This window comes from Etheostoma spectabile, chromosome 11 (assembly GCF_008692095.1).
Source record: "Etheostoma spectabile isolate EspeVRDwgs_2016 chromosome 11, UIUC_Espe_1.0, whole genome shotgun sequence".
Classification (NCBI taxonomy): domain Eukaryota; kingdom Metazoa; phylum Chordata; class Actinopteri; order Perciformes; family Percidae; genus Etheostoma; species Etheostoma spectabile.
The window spans coordinates 16,353,034-16,372,500 of NC_045743.1; the positions used below are offsets into that span (position 1 = coordinate 16,353,034).

The 19,467-nt window shown below is 40.0% G+C and overlaps 1 protein-coding gene across 3 annotated transcripts in view; it reads left to right on the forward strand.

Annotated features, from left to right (window-relative positions):
- Positions 1–13,621, forward strand: part of LOC116698005 (neuropilin-2) — a 100,326-nt gene extending 86,705 nt beyond the window's left edge. For 2 of the 3 annotated variants that reach the window (XM_032529699.1, XM_032529701.1), the window contains 2 exons: positions 7,884–7,946; positions 9,535–13,621. In XM_032529699.1, coding sequence (XP_032385590.1) covers positions 7,884–7,946; positions 9,535–9,863 — 392 coding nt within the window. In that variant the 3' untranslated portion in view covers positions 9,864–13,621. Of the gene's footprint in view, positions 1–747; positions 3,255–7,883; positions 7,947–9,534 lie in introns of those variants that run through there. The other variant, XM_032529700.1, reaches the window with a different exon arrangement.
- Positions 13,622–19,467: the final 5,846 nt, after the last annotated feature.

A 19,467-nucleotide genomic window follows, 5' to 3' on the forward strand; every position in this document is an offset into this window, starting at 1 on the left:
ACATTAGTGGCGCCCCCTTGTGGCCGTAGCAATTATGATGGGAGGAGCAAAACAGGGAGGAAGTTTACGAAGTGTAAATATTTCATGTTAGGAGGTGGATGGGTCGAACAAAACTTTCACCCAGGAGACCAGGATTCATGTTCTGTTTGGAAGTAAAACGGAAATGAAGTAATGTAAAACATGTACCATTTTTTACCAAAACCATGATCTTTTTAAACTAAACCAAGTAGTTTATTTATTTATTTATTTTTAACCAAACTGCACCGTTTCACAACGTTAACATGTTTTAAAACGCAATCCCCATTTTATCTGGTTTACATATTTGGGCAAAAATGCTACAAGTCATATTAGTGGTTAGAAATAAATGACCTGTATCATTGTACGGTTTGGAGGATTTGTTGTCCTACCCAGGTGATGATCTAAGGAAAAAACAAGTTTTGATTTATTTAGCTAATAAATTATGTGGTTGGTTTTGGAAGGGCTACAAAACATCCTACAAACTCTTAAAATGCAGAGTATGTTACAGTCCCAAGCACAAGATCTAACATGTGGAGAAATCCAAAGCTTGACACACCTGCCATGCCAAGTTAAGGTTAATAAGCTATGATTTGATAATCACTGTCTTGGGGAGGGGTTTAGCAGAACAGTCAGTTAGACAATTAACAGCTTTTAAGTCTCCAATGCGGCCTGCATGCCTGCAACCCTCGTCCGTAGTGCCAACCAGTAATGTGTCCTCCTGCCCTCCAGGGGATGCCATGTCTGGGATGGAGCCCACAGTAGACACAGTGGCGGTGCAGCCCGTCTCTGCCTACTGGTACTATGTGTTGGCGGGAGGCGCTGCCCTCTTGCTGCTGATCACTCTAACCGTGGTGGTGACACTGTGCTGCCATCGGTACCACTGGGCGCCCAAGAAGACCAGCAGTAGTCATCATCATTCAGTGATGTACCACAACAGCCGACATCCAAATCAGCAAGGTCACCAAAACTCCTACCAGAACCAAAACCTCAGCTATAATCTGATTGGGAGCCCCACTCAAAACCCCCTGTACCCAGGTACTGGGCCAAGTCTTGACCCAATGCTCACCATCAGACTGGAGAAAGATGACAGCTATGATTCCCAGTGTTGAAAACAAATGGACTACATGTGAATGATTTGATTTTATTAGAATGCTTTGTTCAAGTAAAACAAATCAAGGGTGTGAAAACCCCCTGAAATACAGCCATATTCAGCATAATCGCCACTATTGCTGATGAGAATCTACATGAAAGAGACACTGCAGTTGCTGTAACTGATGACTGGTCTAATTAACTGATCAGCATGCACCTTTGCTAAACTTCATTGTGGCTGGCACTGGCAGAATGAACTGCTGACATTAAACTTTACCATCACTGGGGAGAGTAGATGAAAGAACTTCATTTGCCAATTCTGATGGCGGCTTTAGTGCCTGATTAAAGTGCCACTCTTTTTTTTTTTTTAGCACACTGGCTTTTCAGATTTAGCCCAACCTGAAAAGAAAATGGATTGTGACCAGGATAACACATTAAATGACAGGTAGACTAACAGACTTTGGACAAAACATGCAGTGTACATTGTCACTGTTGTAACCATCTTCTTTTAGAAATATCGGAGCAGGATGTGTCTGTCTGGCCTGCTGTGATCTGCAGCTTGGACACTGCCTGCCTCCAAATACCCTGTTTGACACAGAGGGGATTTACACACAGGTACAGGGAGATAGGAGTCACAACGTGTGCTGCATAAAGAAACAAGGCTAGGTCTCTGGGTCTGAATGAAACTGCTGTTTATTTGTGCACTAGCCTTTCAGAGAGCGAGAGTGACATGGTCGGATTAAGAACAGAAAAGGAAGAGGTATGGGGAGAATTAGTGCTGCCCGTCCAGCCATGACAGCTAGACGGCTACATATCCACCGTGGGTGACTCCTTTGGTCTGTGAGCAAGGAATCAGTGCTGTGCTGGTCTTTGTCTGGTTTACACGGAGGGAAGATAGGATAAGACAGCTTACATCACATACCTATTGTAGAAACAAACACTTTCAGCATCAAGACACAAAAAGGCTCAAAAGTCTCTAACACATATGCACGAACACTTCAAAACTTTTCAAATTATTGAGTCTTGCGTGTTACCCTGAGAGCATTTTTCATTACATCCTGATATGCCTTTCTTAAAATGTGCTTTAAAACTTTTACCTCTTCACCTCCAGAACAAGGTTGTGCCTCAGTGTTAAATTAGAGTATGAATGGACTCTATAAAGTTTGGTTTTTTTTGCCTTGAAGTTTTTATCTGCCTTGATAGATAATCCAATGCCTGTCTGTTCAAATGTTAAAACTAAACATCTTTGTATGCAGTTGTACTTTTCTTGGAAGTCTGTGCAAGTTCAAATCGTTATGTCTGTTTGATCTTTTTGTGTGACAAATTAATAATTTGTGAAAATCAGAATGGTTTGCATATTAGCCTGGTGACCTGAAAGTGGGGTCCACTTGGCTATGCAGATGTGCTTGTAATCAACAGGTGAGACCAAACTAATGCTGTGAGAAAGAGTTTCTATGGTTATGAAGCCTATTAGAAAACCACTGATCCAGGATCACTGGTCAGTTCCTTTAATTATTTTTATTCACCATGATCTGTCATTCAAGTCTGATTCCATTGCAGCACAATCATCACACAGATATCTTGGTGTTTTCTTAATCACCTGTCTAACTTTGTGTTTGCATTCATTTTTCACATTTTCCAATGTTTACATAGATGACTTTGCATAAAAAGTGGTGTGACAAGATGCATGTTTGAAGTAGTGTTACACGTTATTGCAATGTTGGGAGTAACATTAGCACTTTTCTGCTTCTTGATTCTGGTTTGATGAAGGATTTGATGATTTATATTTACTGTGAATCTTAATATAAAAACAAGTTGAGTAATGTACTGGTTGTGAATTAAATTTAATTTCTTTCTTTGTGATCACATGTTACAGTATGCCTACATGTGCTTCTGATACAGTATATAATAGTTATACAATGTTTATTTTTTATACACATTGACTGTTGTTTTAAGGGAACAGTTACGTTGTTACTGTTCACTGAGATGATCTTAACTTCTTGACTTTAATTTGATGTCAAATTCTCACGTTGAAGCCATTTTGCAACAACAATTGTTTGTCCCTTCATTTAAAGCATCAAGCTTCATGTAGGGACACGCAACAGAGGCAAATTAGTATGTTATGTGAAAAGTATTAAGATGATGTAAATATACATATATACATATATATATATTAATTTGCTTGATTTGTAGTCCATATCAGCAACGTTATAATTACGGGATCATTCTGGTCCCGCCAGAGGTTGTGCCGGGTGTCCCTCCTTTTCGGCTGGTTGTCCCTCATCTTCCGCTTCTTTGTGTTAGCATTCTGAACTCCACTCGATTCCGGAAACATCCTCTGAGCTAGAACCAAAAATCTTTAACCTTTTTTTTTTTTATTGGCGCTACGTACCATAGTTTATTCGTGGTCTGTACGGATCAACACTCACGGTTCGGAATGCATGTGAACAGCAGTTCAATTTCAAAGTTTAACCATAAAAATAGAGTGAAATAAATGTTTGCTGTCGCTGTTACTTAAAGTAGGCTGATAACTCTATGGTGGATTGCCGTGGAAAGGCAGCGCATATTAAAATCCGGTGCTATTAGAAACTCAACGTTAGAGGAAACATAAGGTTAAAATGCTGCCATTAAACGGTGTAAAAGTGCGACTGTATTTCACCGTAGAAGATTCCAACATCGGGGACGTACCACAGTCTGCCGCTAAAACTATGAGCTGAAAGACACAAATACCCTTTTCTCTTCTGTCTCATCAGCAATTTACTGGTGAAAGAACTTATCATTTTTTTAAAAGTTATTACATTGGTGGCTGGGCCAGCTCAGTTGGTAGAGCGGGAGCACATATTTAGAGTTTTCTTCTTGACGCAGAAGTCGCAGGTATGACTCCAACCTGCGGCCCTTTGCTGCATGTCATTCCCCCTCTCTCCCTTTCATGTCTTCATCTGTCCTGTGAAAATAAAGGCCTAAAAATGCCCCAAAAATAATCTTAAAAAAAAAGTTATTACATTGAATAAATCATTTAAATTCTTTGTTCAAAACCGTGATGCGATCCAAACCGTGAGTTGTGTAATCCGTTGCACCCCTACTTTTTTTAAAGTATAATTCTCATCACACACTCGACAGCCATTTGAATCCCAGAGCTCACTTCCCTACGAGCACATGTTCACGAAAACAAGTTCCTTCCCAAGGCTTTTTTGCAGCGGCACCATAGGCCTACCTGCGTCTGGCACTCAGCGCCACCCAAGATGATTGTGATTGGTTTAAACTAGTGCTGTCAAACAATTCAAATATTTAATCGCAATTAATTGCATTAATGATGTAGTTGACTCGCACATTAATGTCAATTAATTGCACATTTTTATCTATTCTAAATGTCCCTCGATGTCTTTTTGTCCCATTATTTTTTCTCATTTTAATGCTCTTATCAACATGGGAAAGTGGATCGGCTTGCTTTGTCTCAATGTTTTTTTTTATTGAAAACTACATTGGCACACAGCCTACTGTAGTGTTCAGATTCACACGCAACATTCTCACTTGGCCTTTAATAACCGGTTTATCTGACAGCACTAGTTTAAAGAAATGCCAATAACAGAGCACGTTATTCTCCCATCCCAGAAAGCTGTGTGGACTAGCCAGACCCTCCTCCGCAGCGCTGTGGAAGAAATCTAGCAATGCAAGACTAGTTGGTTTGGGTTTGAGAAGCCCTGTATCAACTTCAGACCACACCAAAAGTGGTTCTTATTTTCTGGAATTCACGGCAGTTCACCATACTGTGTTGTGTGCTGCACCACGACATCATTTTGTTCATACTCAAATCCCCCAGCCTTTTTATCAAAATCCGCTTGTTCCTATTCTACTCTTTCCCTCATCGCAAATCCTTCCAGTAAAAAACACAGGAGGGAAAATGAGAGACAGAAATGGAGAAGAGTAAAACATCTCTCAGAGGGGAGGAGCCCATTACGAAGGCCTCTTTCCCTTAAGGAAAGCGCCCAGAGATAGAGGAAGATGAAAGAAGTAAAAAAATAAAAGTGCTCAAAAGTGCTTTATACTTTCTAAAATAGATTTTTCTTTTACTCTGAGAGGAAGGCTAACATGGAGGCAGGTTGGGGTTTGGATTGAAGGAGGGAGAGAATTGAAGTAGGAGGGCAGGATGTTTCAAACACAAAAGCAGATGAAAGAAGTTTTTTGGCAGAATAGACAGTGTGATGGAGCCACATTATACTTACTGCACGAACACAATCTAACAAACCTGTATTAGCAAAGAATTCCAACAAATTCAGTCACTTAAATCCTTGTTGCATGTGTGTTCAGCAAGTGCATCTACTTTGCAGCTCTCCATATTGACTTATTTCGTCAAACTGTGTCTCATGAAAATGTGGTTTTGTGCTTTAGTCAACAAGTATTTTCATCATTTTATGCTTGCGTATCCATCCCCTCTCCCTTCCATTTCAATCGACTTGTGTATGATTTACACATTATGTGACTGACTCTAGCAGCCCTGTGCTGTAACCCAATCAATGTGGGTCCGAAATTCAAACAGAGGAATGATATATGACTGCGTTTATGTTGTGCTGCCCATGCACTTTTCTCTTTCATTCTCACTCTCTCTCTATCAAACTTTTTGCAAGATTTGGAAAATGTGCTGGCGTCTCTTCATGCAGCGCTTTTAAATCAACCTTCCCTCACTTCCCTCTCCCTTCTCCATCACTGACTACTTTGAAGCCTTTTAATATTTCTAATTAGTTAATGGAGCTGATTGCATTCATAAAACCCTGCAGTAAGCATTTTTAGCCCTCAGGCCATTTCTATTTCTTTTTTCTTTCTGCCTGCTCCTGCACTCTAGCAGGTCCTGGGGCACCAACTGGAACAGCGTACGGTGCCAAAGAGCCATCCATGTCTTTTCCTGAATAAAAAAGCCCCCTTTTTATTCTTCTCTTGTCTAATTGGAGAGTGGAGATAAAATGGGGCTACAGGGAGTTTTAATCTCTTTCCAGATCCGCGTGATGATTTTTCTCAGGATCCCATAGCCTGAGGGCTTTAAGCCAGGATCATTAGAAAGTGTTCAACAGTCATCCAAAGAGTGTCCGAGCATCCCTCTTTTTTTATCCTGCCTTTTTAGCTAGCTCTCCGTTGATTTAACGTTTTGTCGATGTCTGCGGTGATTTCATTTGACTGTGAGAACAGAGAAGTTAGAGCTGGAGGGTCTGTTTCGAGACTACATTTACACAATCAGAAGACCGAAGAGATTAGCTTCTTATATGTGCATGTACTAAGTGTAGTCTTACACAAAGAGGACATTTCAGTAAGACCTCCAGGAGGTACTATAATTTAGGGAGATATTCCTTGTAGGTATCCCTTGCTTGTCTTTTCTTTGTTTGTCACTTTCCGGCATCAATTTGGGTGAGGTCACACTTTAGGGGTAAAGTGCAACCACATGTTGAGTTTTTGGAAAATCTACCTTGAGTAGTCATGTTTGAGAAGTCACTTTTCATCAAATGAATAAATTATGTGTTTACTGGTCTTTAATAATTGAGGTTTTTGACCAGAAAGATTATTCTTGTGGTAAACCAGTTGGAAGCAGTAAAGACTGGTCATGACCTGAAGCGAGGGATGAACATGAATAAAACCAGCTTTAGAGTGGTGAACTGCTTAAACGTTCATCTCTGGCTTCAGCCAGATCGCTATTATATTTACTTCTGTGCACTTTCTCTGCCTCTGTAAAGGAAAAACCTTTATGATTGTGTTTTTGACTTGTGCTGGATTTCCCTATCTTACACTTTACACTAATTAAATATTGAAGTACAGAGAAACATAGAAAGTCATGATCCACCCATACTCCCCTTATCAAATAATTAAATAAGCAAATTGAATTCGGTCAATTTAGCAAAGGATTTGTTGGTTGCTGTAACGTTTGAATTGAAATGAAATTCAAGTCAGTGTCTTTTGTTTATTCTCTAATTGGGTTTGGAAGTCCATTTTGGGTCAATTTGACACAATTAAAGATGTGATGGAGTCACTTCTACAATTTCAAGGAAGTTACATCATATATAATACATGAGCAAATATCTTCATTTCCCAGATAGCGGATCTTATTTAAAAGTATTCATCTCTTACTATTGTTTACAGACTGATTATTGGATTTTGGAAAGGGTTTTTATAGAATGTATAGTAAATTGTCTCATGGAAAAATGACCTTATCTAACTGAGGAAATGAGGCTCCGTATCTTTTTTTCATATCTACTAAATTAGTTTTTCTCCTCTTGTCTTTTGAATATCTATTAGGGTTTCACTTTATAATGTGTTTTTGATTTCTTTGCCCCAGCAATAAATGATTATCAGCTGCCCAGATATTGCTCTATATTTTTCTGAGTATTGTAATATCAATTTCCTTGAATGAAACCAAATTGAATCAGAATTGAGTTTCCAAACCCTTCAAAGTCTTGCACTTCCGACTGCCTCAGAAGTATAATGTGGTATTTTAGCTTGTTGAATTTCATGGTCTTGGAATAAAAAGAAAATATATTGTGGCGAATGTGAAGGTAATAAAAGTGATATTTTTCTATGAAACAGATTTGTGTCTTTTTTCACAGTTAAGTCTCCCCTTAAGTCTTGCCTGATATCTTCAGACCGTTTAAACAAGATCACTTACTCTTTGAGCTGTTTGTGGTAGCTTGTGTGCTGACAACATAAGAAATGGAGTGATGTTCTCACATGTTTTGGACTCTAAAGTAGCTTTAACTTGGTTGAGATTAATACCGCTTTTCTGTCTTTTATAACAGACCCCAGGCCTATGGATTTCGGAAAAGATCCTGTTTTCAACCACAAGCCCCCCATCAATGGAGGTGAGGTTTCAAGTTCTCTTCTACTCTACTCTTCTCTTCTCCTCTGCTCTCCTCTCAGCCTGAGGCAATACTGGCTGTTTTACAAGGATCACCAAAATAATAGTACAGTAGCTCTTTAGGCAGAGGCATGCCCTTGGCTCTTCGTTTTACTTGTGATTCCAAAAGAAAAAAGCCTGTGGCAACAGTGACAGGCTGTGTGTGTGTGTGTGTGTGTGTGTGTGTGTGTGTGTGTGTGTGTGTGTGTGTGTGTGTGTGTGTGTGTGTGTGTGTGTGTGTGTTGTGTGTGTGTGTGTGTATAGAGAGAGGAACAGTGTGAGAGAGTAACCAAAAGTGTGCATGTGGCCATGTTAGTGTGTGTTTCCTCTCCTCCTCTTTTATGTTCCGTGGTACACAAAGTGAGACAGACAGTTTTCTCCTGGGCAGCTAGAAAACATCTGTCTGTAACAATCACGGTTTACTTCCTGTGTGTGTGTGTGTGTGTGTGTGTGTGTGTGTGTGTGTGTGTGTGTGTGTGTGTGTGTGTGTGTGTGTGTGTGTGTGTGTGTGTGTGTGTGCGTGTGTCTTGTTTCTCCCAGCCCCTTGGCAGATACAAGAAAGGTACTCAACATTTACCCCACTAACAAGTGTGTGTGTGTGTGTGTGTGTGTGTGTGTCGCGTGTGTGTGTGTGTGTGTGTGTGTGTGTGTGTGTGTGTGTGCGTGTGTGTGTGCGTTCTGCCATAGAACGCTAAATGCAGTACTCAATTACGGATTGGCTTGTTCATGTGTATACATTCATTAAGTGGATTAGCATGATTGCTTATGCCAACTAGATGTGCACACTTCAATGTTCACACCACACACACGGCAGAGCACCATTACAGCAATTCATTTCATTATGTTTACAAACTTATGACGTCAATAACAGCTGGGGTAACAGAATTAGCTTTATCTTTAATATATCGGCCATGACGTGGGACATTTGCCTCTGATACAGTAATTAATTTCCTTAAAGCAAGACTATGCAACAGTTGAAAGAAGAAATACCACGGTCCTTCTCTTTTACATTAACCATTTAAACTGTAACCAATCATATGCACCCTTACTCTGTACAATACACTGACTTGGTCTTGTACTGGTCTTGTAACAGTAGCTTATAGTGGCTAATGTTATCTAACTAAAGATATTGCTAAGAGACATTACTCAGCCAATTCTGACTTCATGTCACTTCTCCGCTTGTGCTACCATTACACGTTTTAACGTTCACCATTAACTCGAAATTGTCACTTGTGGCCACAGTGGCGCTGTTGATCAAAGGTTACATAGTTTACACTTTATATATTTCAATGTTTTAGCTTCTTAATTTCAAATCAGTTATATTTATTTTTTTGCAAATCATTTTTGAATCCACACTTTACAATTTAAGACTTCTTGATGTAATTTTTATACAAAGGTTGTCACAAATGTAAATAACACCATTGTGGTTTGTGTGTGTAAATGTGTTTGTAGTATATAGGCTAACAAATGCAAAAACAATGGTATTAGATGTTTGTTAGTTGTTTTTTTTTGTGCATAGAAGTATTTTCTAATGTTTCCTGCTTTCTCTCCAGACTATTTGTTCCCAGGGTGGCCGTCCTCCTTCTCCACCCCCTCTTCCTCTGATGTGGACCCCTCCTCCGTAACCCTGGTGTCAGAGAAAGACAAGGACAACGCCTGGCTGTACACGCTGGACCCCATCCTCCTCACCATCATAGTGATGAGCTCTCTAGGCGTGCTGATGGGTGCTGTTTGCGCAGGACTGCTCCTCTACTGCACATGCTCCTACAGCGGCCTTTCCTCGCGCTCCTCCACAACGCTGGAGAACTACAACTTTGAGTTGTACGACGGGATTAAGCATAAAGTGAAGATAAACCAGCAGAGGTGCTGCTCAGAGGCATGAAGAGCAGGAGGAGGAGAACTCTGGAGAACAATAGGGAAAGACACGTCCCGTGATCCCATGCGATAGTAATTTTGGTTCTCGGTTTGGACAAAGCAAACAGGAAATGTAAGCACTATCTGTTATTTTAATCCCCACTGTCCCATACCCAATATCCTGCTCTAATGTCTAAAAGGGGAAACAGTCCACCAGAGATTCCCAACCAGTGGAAACTTGATCTCCCCTACATGCTATGAGGCCTACACTGGGGGAACACCTGATCCCAGTCTCCCCTACCCACAGTACCATATCTCCTCCGCCTGCAGGAGAGAGCCTGCTCGATTCTAAAAGCCTGTGAATGAATGAATGAAGGAATGAATATGAATGACAGATCTACCATAGAATATAACCCACCAGCCACTGGAATGAAGCTAGGAAGGGGATGGACCACAGCACCCATGATAATCTGGAAATTTGGACCACAAATGATAGCACAGTCTGGTGTGTTTGGTTAAAATGTCTGTAATGGGATTCTTAATGAAGAAGATGTACCAATGACTGGTACTTTGTAGAAGGGCAATGCCTAATTTGTCCTCATTGGCTTGAATTTGAATGTGGCCAGTTGAGACGGCATGCTGAAATCCAAAAGCTCCAGATTCTGACTGTCGGTGAAGACTTCAGCACCAGTGGACCATTTAATGTGGGTACTTTTGACTGAAATCAACGCATTTCAAGCGAATGCCTATCCCCTAACGAAGTTTTAAAGGTATCAAACCACACTACTCAAATCAATCTGGATTTCTAAAGGCGAAGAAGGAAAAGAGGAGGAAAAAGGACATTTTCTTTCTGTTTTTTTCTGAAAGTTTTAGATATGAGTTCTGGGACTTTTCAAACGTCCATTTAGCCTGCCATATGGCGCTCGCTCGCTCCTTTGTCTGCCCTCGGTCTGCGCTTTGTGAAACCAGTGGCATAGAAGAGTAATGGTGACTGTTTTTGTTATGTTTTAGACTTGTGTTTGTTTGAAAAAAAAAAGTAATGAAAAGCCAGCTTCAGTTCGTAGCCACCTTGTAGAGCTCTTAACGCCATTTTTAGACTTTCTTTAGCATTGTGTTGGACTCCATGGTCTTAACTGTTACTTCAGTCCTTTTCTATTTTCACACATGTTCCATTACAGATGATCAGTCTTTACAAAGAGTAGAGGAAAGGTAAAGAAAGACGGTAGACAGAAAATCAGAGGTTTAAATTATAAATCTAACATGCTGTTATGGAGTCGTGCTTTAGATTCAGTATTCTAGGGTTTGTCTTTGGTATATATCTATATTTTTTGCTTCATAGACTGTATGATGCCCAAATGATGGACAGACACTGTGTGGACAAAATGTCAATGATTGTTTTATTGCAACCTATGGATTGCCAAAGAGCTGTGTACTGTATGTGCACAGGGGGTCTGAACAAGTTTTAAAAGAGGCCGGGACTGAGAGTGATAAATCATCCTACCTTTTATTTACCGCTCTTAGAGTCATCCCCCACCCCCTGAAAGGAGGACACTCAAAAAACAGAAAGAGACGGAATGTCTAAAAGAAGACAATGGAAATTGTACCGTTGACTTTATTGGACACACAATCGAGCCTTAAGCTAACTACAGTATACGCTGTATCGGAGGACAGCCATCAAGGAGTGCCAGTGCTGCTGGAGAGACTAAACAGGAGGACACACACACACACACACACACACACACACACACAAATAAAGAAAGACAGGCAGAGAAGAAAAAGGAAAGAAAAAGTGTTAAATTATATGTTTACATGCAGAAAATGTCTGAACATCATAACTCAAAGTTTATACTCAGATTATCACAGATTATTGTTAACGCCTGGTAAGGATACCTACACAAATATTGCATGTGAACATGTATGGCCAGCATTATACTGATGTTTCTCCCAAGAATTACATTAATATGCCACTGTTTGGCTTCAGCTAATTACATTTTGGTGAAACTTAATTTAAACTCAAAGGTACCCTGTGGAGTTTTTGACCACTAGTAACACTGTGGAGCAGTGTTTCTGTTGATGCATGCACACATGTATGCAGCAACGTGGTTTCACACTACTCCACTGACTGGTGGTTGGCATGCAATGGAAAAAAACAACATTTTCCAGCAACGGGGAAGAAGAAATCCGCAAGCTTGCAAGGCTTTTAAATTACAATTGGACAAAAGGCTTTGTAAATACCTTTATGAGAAAGGAAACGCAATCAACTTGTTTGTGAATATACGGTAAATAATAAGTTTTATGTTCACGAGAAAGCTCCACAGGGTAACTTCATTGCCCTTCAGAAGGTTTTTCTTCTTTTTTTTTTTTTAATTAGCATATTGACAAACTGCTTAACATATCGCCAATTTTGACATGTTTTCCGACAGTTTACACTCATGACAACTACGACTATCCAACTAATTTATAACTAGAGTTGTTATGGTGATGCTTACACAACCAAAAGTCATTTGTAAAGGTTGTGGTAAAAAAAAAAAAAAAAAAACAGAATAAGGTGTAGCACGTTGTCAGCTGACCATCCATCCTGACCTCCACACCCTTACTTCTGTGTGCGCTTTATAAATGGTTTCCTAGCTGCAAATTAATGTAAATCGTGGGAGACTGTTGCATTTTGGGTAGATTTTAAATGGCAACATAACCCGTGGCTGCAGACCTTGCATTTGAAGTAAACTATCTGCTGTTGAAGATGTCACTTGCAGACTGTTCAATCTGTGGTCGGGAACATTTGATTAACTTGGCAACGTAGTCCGTCAAAGTTTTTGATTCATATGAAAATGTTATAAGTCGTAGGGCTTTAAGACAGATGATTCTCTACATGGAAACATATCCGGTGAGATACTCAGCTGACAGATGGAGTGGACTGATAGAAATTAAGACAAAGAAACATAAAATGAGACTGTCAGCCGGACAGGTGGAAGGTGAGAGATAAACAACAATACAAAAAGACACACACCGGAGACAGAAATCTTAAAAAATGTAATTGGACGACCAGATGCTGTCCTCTCCCTTCTTTGTATTTTTCCTTCTCATTGTCATTTTTACTGTCAATCCCATAAAGACCTTTTTGTGTTTCCTGAAGCTGTGAAGTTGCTGACCTCTGGGGGGGTAAATTGATAGAGAAAAAAGAGAGGAAGGAAAGAGGGAAATGACTAAATCATGTCATGTCACACTTGTCTTTTTGCCTTTCTCTCTCATCTCTTCCTGTTCGATGGCATGCACGGATTTACCGTAGTCAGGAGGCCTGCTGAGATGAAATAAATTAAGATTTTAGGGGGGTTATTAAAAAAATAGGTGTTGAAAGATGCTCATGGACGGAGATACGAAGGGAGGGAGCAATGGACAGAGAGAGAGAGGGATTTCTGTCCATCCCACTGCGTTTTCATTGGACCGTTTTCCAAGTGCCTTGGAGCTCCCTTTTTGTCTCTCTCTCTCTCTATCTCTCTCTCTCTCTCTCTCTCCCCATTGCTATCTGACTCTTTCTTTCTCTTTCACACAAACACATTAAACAGTGAGTATGTTGTCTGCTACAAATTAACACAAAATCATACAGAAACACACAAACATATCAACTATTCTCTCTCTCTCTCTCTCTCTCTCTCTCTCTCTCTCTCTCTCTCTCTTTCTCTCTCTCTCTCCTGTTTCGACTTCAACACTATCTTCTGGAAGTCCAGATAGTATTACCTCTTTTGTCTCGATGGATACACGCACATACACACACACACACACAAACACGTTAAGACATAAACACACCTAAGCCAGATAACTCAAACTGTTGTTGTTTGTAGACTTTGTACAGAAAAATTTCTTTTTTTAATGTTATTATTATTATTATTATTATTATTATTATTATTTAATAAAGGCTAAATAACAAGTGATTTGGTTCTGGGTGTTTGTATTGGCTGTGTGTGTTTAATGTGTGTGTTTATTTGTAGATTTTTGCTAACTAACTAATACTGACTAACCTCCAAACAGACCCTCAGCATTGTTCTCCAAAGCATTTAAAGAACCTTATTCAGGGTTAATCATTATAGGTTTTCTGACCAATAGGTCAGGAAAAAAATGCTTTCATATAAGGATATGATGGGTTTAACACAGATGAAAGGTGTTGGGTTTCATACTGACAGGAGACACTAATCCCTTCATCAGAAACGACATTGACAGCTCAAAGTGTTCAAAAGTGTTACATGAAGTGAAGAGGGGGAAAAAGGGATTGAGCCCAGAATAATTGCATTGCAAATGACATTTTAAAAATAGGATTTTTGTATTAATAAAAAGAATCATTTTCACCCGTATTATTTCACCATTCAAAACCAAACCATTTACCCATTTTTGAAAAAAACTCCAAACAATGAGCCTTTCCCTCATTATTCCCTTATTTTACTTTATTTTGGCCTTTCCCTCCTCCTTAACTGTGTTTTATCTTTGTTTATTTATCTGAAAATAACAAAAGTGAGAGTATTGATGCAACAAAAAGCTTACGGTTGGACATGACACATTGTGTGTGTGTTTGTGTGTGTTTCTATGTGTGTGTGTGTGTGTGTGTGTGTGTGTGTGTGTGTGTGTGTGTTCATTAGGAAATCAACACATTTAGGAAGTAGGCAGGAATGCAACTTAGGTAAAACCACTGTAAGAAGAATTCAAATCTAAAGATGGGTCTTTTTTTATTTGTAAGGTCCAACTAACGTCCCACAGACTGTCCCACATCCCTGACCATCTGGCCCACTGTACAACGCTTCCTAATTGGCTGTATCTATAAACAGTATAATGCTCGCTTGATTTTCGCCCTCTAATTAGCTTAGAGAGCACTTAGCAGTGAATTCTCTGCATCAGCATTTCTTCACCTCGTTCTTCCGTGTTTCTCATCCCTCCTGCCCTCCTTTATTCATTGCTTCTTTATCTCACCGTTATTGTTCTCCTCAGGAGGCTGACCCAGTTCTCACACTTCCTCTGACATATAAACACACAAATGAACACACTTATGTGAATGTGGTTTAAGATAGAATGAGTCTCCACACATCAACTGACTCAAAGTTAAAACCTGTGCTTTAACAGACAGATAGATCTATAGATAGAGAGACGTTCATTTATGGATTAATTTCTTTATACACGGTTTAATTTTGCTCAGTCAATATATCCAACAGCATTTTCTGACATATTTTTTTTTGCAATGTCCTCTCCCTATGGGGATGAGGGAATGTTTTCAACACCGAAGAATTTAGACGGCAGTCCACGATTTGCATTCCCATAATGATGTGCTCCAGATCTCATCTTTCTAGAACCTGAATGCAGTTCAGCGCAGGCTCGCACAAACACAAGCATGCCAGAGTGAACCTTGTTCTTCTGTAGATGCAAACACACACTTCAGACAGGTCTCTTGTGGTTGGCCTTTGCTGAGAGTGTAACCTACTAACACAGATTTTAACTCTCTGCTCAGCAGCACAAATCACTGATAGCACACACACACACACGTACACACTCAAATAGTATATCTATAAAATGTAGTATTTTGGTAATTTCCCAGCTTTGGTAAAAACAAAACAGTATAGAAATGCCATGGTAATAATCTGCTAGTTTAATAAATCCAGACACATTATTTAAAGGTGCTCTAAGCGATGTTGGGTGACGTTGCTTCTTGTTTTTGAAGTTCGAAGATTTGTCAAACAAAACTGAGACTAGCTCGCCCCCCTTCCTCCCGTCCATACTGCCTGAAACAGTCATGAAGGCGCATTGTGGAAGTAGCCTACGTGCTAACGCTGCTGCGGTGAGGTCTCAAGCAAATCCTTCTTGTCAATTATTGGCTGGAACACTGTGTGTGTATGCTTCGTGGTGCAGATTGGCGCAGTTTGTTTTTGTTGCTGTTTGCAGACAGAGAGACCGTGTTTTTTCAGTGTGTTCAGGGGACAGGCCGCTAGCCAATAGTAAGGAGATGTTTGCTGTATGTGACAAAAAAGGTTGTAACCTAAAAAATGCGTAACATCGTTTAGAGCACCTTTAGCACATCCTGACTTTAGACATGTTGATATGCTTAGTAATAAAAAATCCTTTAATGACAAGCAGTCCAATTACAGTATACAGTCCCAATCACTATCTTTTCTTTCATCTGTAGAAGCTATGAAGGTGAATGTCCTGCAAACATTACCCAGCAGTTAAATCACTCCTCCTCTCTGAGCCAGCCCTCCACCTATACGTTTTCCATTCCTGCCTCTCTGTCTTTTACAAGGCATGCAACCAGATGCACACAGCTCCCACATAAACCCACAGGCAGCCCCTTATAAATGTGGGAAGTCTGGTACTTTCTGGAAAGCAGTTATTCTTGCAGCAGCACTGACAGCTTTGCCGAACAAAGTCTATGCTGCGCAAAGATGCGACAGCTGTAAAAGAGACTGGGGCTGTTGTGTGTATGTATGTGCTCTATTATGAATCCATACCTGCCTGTATAGGGTCAAGAATGCAATGGGAGAGAGGGAGCTCCAACAGAAAGCTGGTGGATACGGTGCCTTCTCGCTGTTGAAACCATTGAGCGCTTCTATTATGAACCATTACTCCTCATATAATGTCAACCACAAATATCACATTTGCATAATGGGTGTCACCACACCAACAACAACCCCAATAAACAAAATCTAATCAGTAAAAACTCAACATTTGCAAGAGATATTTCAACGTTTGGCCTCACTTAGGTTAGAAATGAAAAAATACATTTTAAGTTTGTGTGTTCACATTTATGTGTGTGAGCAAAGCCACACTGTTAGAACAACAGTTGATTTGATTGTCTGCATTATTTCTACCTCGTTGGCGGTGCAGCTACAATACGTTGCCTTCAGCTGAGACGGAAACTATTGACTGGAACCTAATTGATGCACGTCACATAGCAAAATTCCTTCTTTTCTTCCTTCTTCCCTATAGTTGCTTGTTTTGCACCCTCCTCCAAATTATTGGATAATTTACTGAAATAATTATTTGTGGGGTAAAATATTTCCGTCTTTGCACACGTTCCACATGTTCTTCCTCTGTCCCTATGCTAAGTCCTTCACATTGATACACTTTAAATCATTTTAATATAATTTCGAGCGAACAGAGCAACACTGATTTCAGCAAAGAGGGGAGGGGACTGAAAAGCATTTTTTAAATAATGAGCCACAAATATGCATGCTGGGCAGCCTCTAACTGAATCTTATTTTTCAATTTGTAGAAAAGATGATGTAAGCTAAGTGCAAAACGTCTCCTTTAGACAGAGTGTATAACATCCGTTACGTGTGTATTTTTTGTGTTTTTTTTAATCTCCCCCCACCTAGGTGGGCGTCTGCGGGAGAGAGCTGTTCATGGTCTTGGCAGCTTCCAGCACCCTGCTCTCCTAATGTCCCGAACTCACTGGCTGCATGCTGCTAAATCAAATTACATTTCATCAAACAAAAGCTTTTTTTCTCACTACACCAGTACAAATAAGATTTTGTAAATCTAATCACAGCAGAAGGTTTATTGTTTTCTCATTTCTGCGTTTTCATTTGTTTGGCTGTTTGCCAGTTGTTGGCAACTGTCCCTGAAATTTTTGCCAAATTAAAAAGTTCCTTTAAAGCTGTAAAACTCACCTGGAAAACTAGTGTGTTTTGTATAATTAACTCTTTATTTGCATGTTTTGCATTTGACTGTAGCTCTTCATCATGTCTGGTTGTCACTTCCATTTTTTAAGTCTTTCTTGCTACTCAATATTTCTTCTGCTCCATGTTTAGATAGATAGATAGATAGATAGATAGATAGATAGATAGATAGATAGATAGACAGATAGATAGAGAGATAGATAGATAGATAGATAGATAGATAGATAGATAGATAGATAGATAGATAGATAGATAGATAGATAGATAGATATTAATTGATCCCAAGAAAAATGGGAAATTACGGTGTTACAGCAGCACACGTACATCAGTCACACAACACAGAATATAAATATAAATGAGGTACTAGGAAAAATACACATACACACAATAGACATGAAATAATAATAATAGGAATTCCTTTTCTCTCACTTTCTTTAGTTTCTCTCTCACTGTAAATAGTTTAAAAAGAATCTCATCTCCCTCTTCTCATTCTTTCAGCAGTCACCAGTACAGCGAGCACATTCTGTTGTGATGGTATCAGTCTTTCTGTTCGGTAGCCTTTGGCTTATCTAAAACGGCTGCTCAGCCGCAAACACTTGTGCTTTTAGAGGGTTGCTGACATTAAGACTCAACTATCCAAGTTTGCTGTTTCTCCCCCCTCAGTGGAGTGTGTCTGTGTGTGTGTGTGTGTGTGGTGTGTGTGTGTGTGTGTGGTGTGTGTGTGTGTGTGTGTGTGTGTGTGTGTGTGTGGTGTGTTGACTTATACTGATCCAGCCTCAGTGTGAATGTAGCAAGTCTTATTGAGAACCTTGAAGTAGGCACGGCACTCATACACACATTCTCTTCAACTGTGGAACATAAGTGAACACAAACACCTGAGTGTGTGTGCGTGCATACATACAAAGTACACACTGGCATGTCTCCTTATCATATAAATAGCAACAATAACCCTAATGGGGCCTCTAAGGGAGGTCTGCCACAGAGCCAACACTTTCATCTGGGTAGGTGGCACAAGTGTGTGTGCGTGCGTGTGCGTGCATGTGTGCGTGTGTACGTGTGTTTGTGTGTGTGTGCGTGTGTGTGTGTCTGTGTGTGTGTGTGTGTGTGCGCGTGCATGTGTGTGTGTTGCAGCGGGTGTTGCCGGCCCCTGTGTTTTGTACTCCCTGTCCTCACCCACACATTCAACTTTTCCTCACTGCAAAAGCTCGTGCCCACACACACCTGTCAATATGTGTTGGCTCAAACCCGATCTGCCCACTGAGCAACCTCTCACTTTGTGTGCTGTTCAGTCTTGCGTGAAGTCATACTGTGATGTTAGATTTTCTTTTTTGTGACTGACAGGATCAACAGTGAATTAAGGGCAAGCATACAGAACCCCCCCCCCCCCCCCCAAAAAAAACGTGCAAGTTTGGCAGAAGTTGAAACGTTTTCAACAAGTTGACTTTGAATGCAACTCGCTGCCTCTAACATTCAACTCAGGTTCTTGGTTCCAGTGAGTTCATCAGATACACAACAACGTAAGGGGTTCACAAATTTCTTTTGTCATGTATTATCTATCCGGCTAGGGTTGTAGCTGTATATTCTATACAGAATCTGACTAGAAAATTCAATGCGACGTCTGTTTATTCACTTCAGAACTGTCTTCACCTCCTTTTGCTGGGGAAGAAGAAACGTTCACAAGAAGTGGCTCTCCGAAAAATGAGAAGAGCAGCAAAGTGTATCAAATGTTCATACTGTAAGATACGGAAGAGGATTAGGGCCACAGGTGAAATTTTTTTGTGAGTTCTGACTTTTTTCTCAGAATTCTGACTTTAATCTCAGAATTCTGAGAAAAAAGTCAGAATTCTGAGAAAAAAGTCAGAATTCTGAGATTAAAGTCAGAGAGATTAAAGTCAGAATTCTGACTTTTTTCTCAGAATTCTGAGATTAAAGTCAGAATTCTGAGAAAAAAGTCAGAATTCTGACTTTAATCTCAGAATT